The 3,903-nt window shown below is 43.4% G+C and overlaps 1 protein-coding gene across 1 annotated transcript in view; it reads right to left on the bottom strand.

Annotated features, from left to right (window-relative positions):
• The window catches only part of LOC306923422 (anoctamin-1-like), a 61,200-nt gene extending 57,707 nt beyond the window's left edge, over positions 1–3,493 (bottom strand). Inside the window, 1 exon segment of the mRNA XM_079501507.1 lies at positions 3,331–3,493. Coding sequence (XP_079357633.1) covers positions 3,331–3,471 — 141 coding nt within the window. The 5' untranslated portion in view covers positions 3,472–3,493.
• Between the last annotated feature and the right edge of the window lie 410 nt (positions 3,494–3,903).

Genomic DNA, 3,903 nt, shown 5'->3' with positions numbered 1-3,903 from the left:
TAGAAGAAACCGTCCCGAAACCTCTTATTCTCCATAGGAGTACCTGTACAGTTCTACACAAAAAAGAAGGGTTGGTTTGCAGATTCCACAAAAATATCAAAAGTAGCAGCGGCTCAGGTAGTAGCCGGTAGAGCAGCCAGATGACAACCGCAATGTTCCCAGTTCGATCCCGGCCTCCCCCAGAGTTAGCGTCGAAGTGTCCTTGAGCAAGACTCTGAACCGCTAATTGCTCCCTATATGAGCAGGTTGGTGACTTGCATTGCACTCGGTGTATGAAGGTGTCTGTGAATGGGTGAATGTAATGCACCATCTATGTAAAGCGCCCTGGATAAAGGCACTATATAAATGCACAATTTACCATTTAGCAGATCTGCAAGCTTGAAACGCGACACAAAGCGTGTTTTTGAGATTGTAGATCTGGTGCTTCAAATTCAACAATAGCAATTGTTGAATTTGAATCCTTATCTGAAAAGTATAACAGTCTTGGATATAATGCTGTTTTCACCCGACAGAGGCGGTATACAGTAGGTAGAGTATCAGAAAATGGAAACACTCTCAAAAGGTTTGCTCGAGAACAGTTACTACTTGAAAAAATGTAATGCATTGGTTAGTTCCCACCACTGATGACGCCACTACTCAGTTATGACCAACAATCATGTAACCTTGTTATTACTTACAGTATGATAATATTGTCCTATCGATGTTATGCAGCGTGTTTAGATAGGCATGCGACCCTGCTGATTGGCCTATTTGTTCTCTGTCAATCAAATGGATTGTTGGCCTACATTAAAAAACAGAACGGAGTGATTCTAATCCAGGCATTCTGACCCACATTGACAATATGGAACAAACCTCATTCTCGTGGCAATGGTATTACTCCCACGTACATCAGTGATTATCTGTTTCCAAGTCATATTCATATTTTTTTTTATGTAGAAACCATTAGATGTAGATTAACCATTTAGGCCTGACGTCGAAATTTAAAAACAATCTTCTAAATCATGACAGTTTTCTGAAATACCTATGTTTCTGTATCGGTGGTGCTCAATATTTCATGTCAAGGACCCCAAAAAGTATATGTAATCGGCCGCCGACCACCATCTGATAATATGTTGTTCCAGGGACCCCCCAGAAGAAGAGATTTGAGTTAAAAATGTTCACTCACTCTGAATATATATTAAAAATTTGAGGCACATTTTCACAATTTTTCTAAAATAGCAGACCTACAACCTCGTAGCGCGGCACTCGGTGCCGCGCTATGAGCTTGTAGATCTGCTATTTTTCAACAGCTAAAGCACAACATAATGCTTAAAACACCAAAAGGGGTTCCCGCCCAGAATGGGTTAAGGACGAATAAAAAAAGGCAAGTATCATAAAACAACATAAAAAGGCTGCTATAGAGTACAGAATTCCTGACGTCACTCACTCATCCCCTGGGTCACGGAAGTATAGTTTCTCTATTGAGAATAACATTGGGTCATCTCTTTGAATTGTGGTCCAAAAATAAACAAATTGTCCCGGCAATATTGTCAGGGAGGTGGATCTGTACCGTTTGCGATATACTCAGTCACTCATATTTGATACACTCAGTTTCTGGCGGAAATTGTATTAATTCGGCGGCGGTATCATTTTCCCACCGTCAACGTATACTTCATATCCATCCGTCCACACTTTAACACCTTTTAGGAACATTTAGGAACCCTGACACTCAGGGACGTGCACACATGGACATCAAAGGGGGCTTCAGACCTGCCCTTTTACCCGTCCGTAAAACAACTGCCCTTTCCTGACCACGAATGCAGCATTTACTACGGTGAAAGAAATGCAAATGCCTGCACTCCTTTCCATGCCATACCAGAAGGCATGCAGCATTCAGAAGAATTGCTTTTTTTCCTTAGTCTCCGGAACTTGAACGCAGCATTTTGCATTGAACAAATTTGTTTAGAAATCCATGTCGTTACCCCTGCATCTCCACTAGCTAAAGAGTGCTGGGTTGCGTCCCGAAAATAGCTGATCTACAAGCTACAAGTAGCTACAAGCTACAACGTGTCTCGTTGTGGCGCGTTGTGAGCTCTGCTATTTTCACTATTTGTGTCCAAAAGTGCCCTCTTATGGGATTTCAGCCCCTGCCCCCCTAACACTCTCTGCACGTCCCTGCTGACACTGATGGAAATAAATCCACAAATGTGTGGATATGAAGATGCCCACCCCCCCGTGGGTTACAACCGACGAAGTGAAGTGTTTTATGATTTGACGTTGTCCTCGTATTCAATTTAGTTCTTTGTTTGGCCACGTTACAGCTTCCACGTGCTCACATGTTTACATTAGATGCTGATATCCTGAGGGTCAGGTCATTGTACAGCTTCTGCATTCTTTTGCGTGTTCATAATGTTTACATTAGAATTACTTATATTGCCCAGGAGTACGAACACAATGCACAGCAAGCACCAAGCACCTTAAGTGCCAAGACACAGTGGTCGAATCTGTTTATTTTGTTGTTGTTTGTGTGTGTGTGTGTGTGTGTGTGTGTGTGTGCGTGCGTGCGTGCGTGCGTGAGTGCGTGCGTGCGTGCGTGCGTGCGTGCGTGCGTGCGTGCGTGCGTGCGTGCGTGCGTGTGACACAATGTGACACACAGACACAAGTATCAATCCTATCAGACAACTTCACCTAATGAATCAGCATTGCACTTGGAATGCAGGTCTCTTTCCAGTCACAAGAGTTATCTGACCTGAAGACAATTCTATTCAAATCAAATTGAGACGGAACAATTAATAGCTTGTCAAATGTCTACTGTGGCAAAATAAATACATTCAAACACTGAAAGGCAACACGCAGATTCAACAGCTAGTTCAGGTGTTGTTCAGACTATAAAAAAAGTTCATCTGACACATTTTGAGGACACATTATAAAGTTAACCGCATGAAACCTAGTGTCCCTATTCTGGACATATCGAAATAGGTTAACATGGGAAAATATGCACTGTGAGCTTTAAGATATGCTATTTTCACTATTGGATGTACAAAAAAGTATTTCATTGATAGTTGAAAACAATAAATAAACAATGCCCATAGCTGAGAACGTTATGTTTTTGGAAAGGGTTTCGTCCCTAAAGAAGACTTAAAGGCTGAATGTTATCAGTAGTGAATATAAAGCTAACACAATTCATCTCATTCACTCACTCCCTGCCTCATGTTCTCAGCATTTCATTCCCTTGTATCACCCTATAGCTCTCTATAATCCTCCACTGTGTGTTCACTGCAGGTTTCTGTCTAACCTTCTCAATCAGCCTCTCTCTCTCTCTCTCTCCCAATTGCCCATGGTTGCACTCACTTTAAACTTGCCGTGGAAGATCACATCTCGCAGGAAATGTGCAGATGGTGATCGCTGCTGGTCGCTAGGGCTGCTAGGTGGTCGCTGCTGGTCGCTAGGGCCCGGGGAACAGCTGGGAGTCTCTATTCCTTCCCCAGACATCTTCCCATCACAGCCAGTGGAGGGACAAGCAGACGAAGATGAACAGGCGGAACACCGTTACAGGAGAGAGCTCGGGATTCAACTGAACACTCCAGATCCCGGACCGTTCTCTCCCTCTCTTTTCTGTGACTCCTTTTTCAATTACTTTTTTTTACGACTATGTGGCTCTGATTGGCTCATTTCATCTCTCTTCTTTTTCTTTTTCCTCAGACTTCCTGTGTTGCCAGTGTTTGTCTTTAACTCTCACTTTGCTCTCATAGTCTCACGTCTGAAGGGGGGTGAGCTGAGCCGGCGGCCCTGTTACTTGAGAAGCAGTCGTGGAAGCCAAGATCTAAACATAGTCGACGATAAAGCTGTGATCTACGCAAGGTGCCCTCTCCCACTTTCTGCTGCTTCTCTCCCCCAGCCCCTAATCATTTACAACAACTACCA

This window comes from Electrona antarctica (genome assembly GCF_951216825.1).
Source record: "Electrona antarctica genome assembly, chromosome: 5".
Classification (NCBI taxonomy): domain Eukaryota; kingdom Metazoa; phylum Chordata; class Actinopteri; order Myctophiformes; family Myctophidae; genus Electrona; species Electrona antarctica.
The sequence above is the reverse complement of the archived record's forward strand: the minus strand, read 5'-3'. Positions and strand labels throughout refer to the sequence as shown.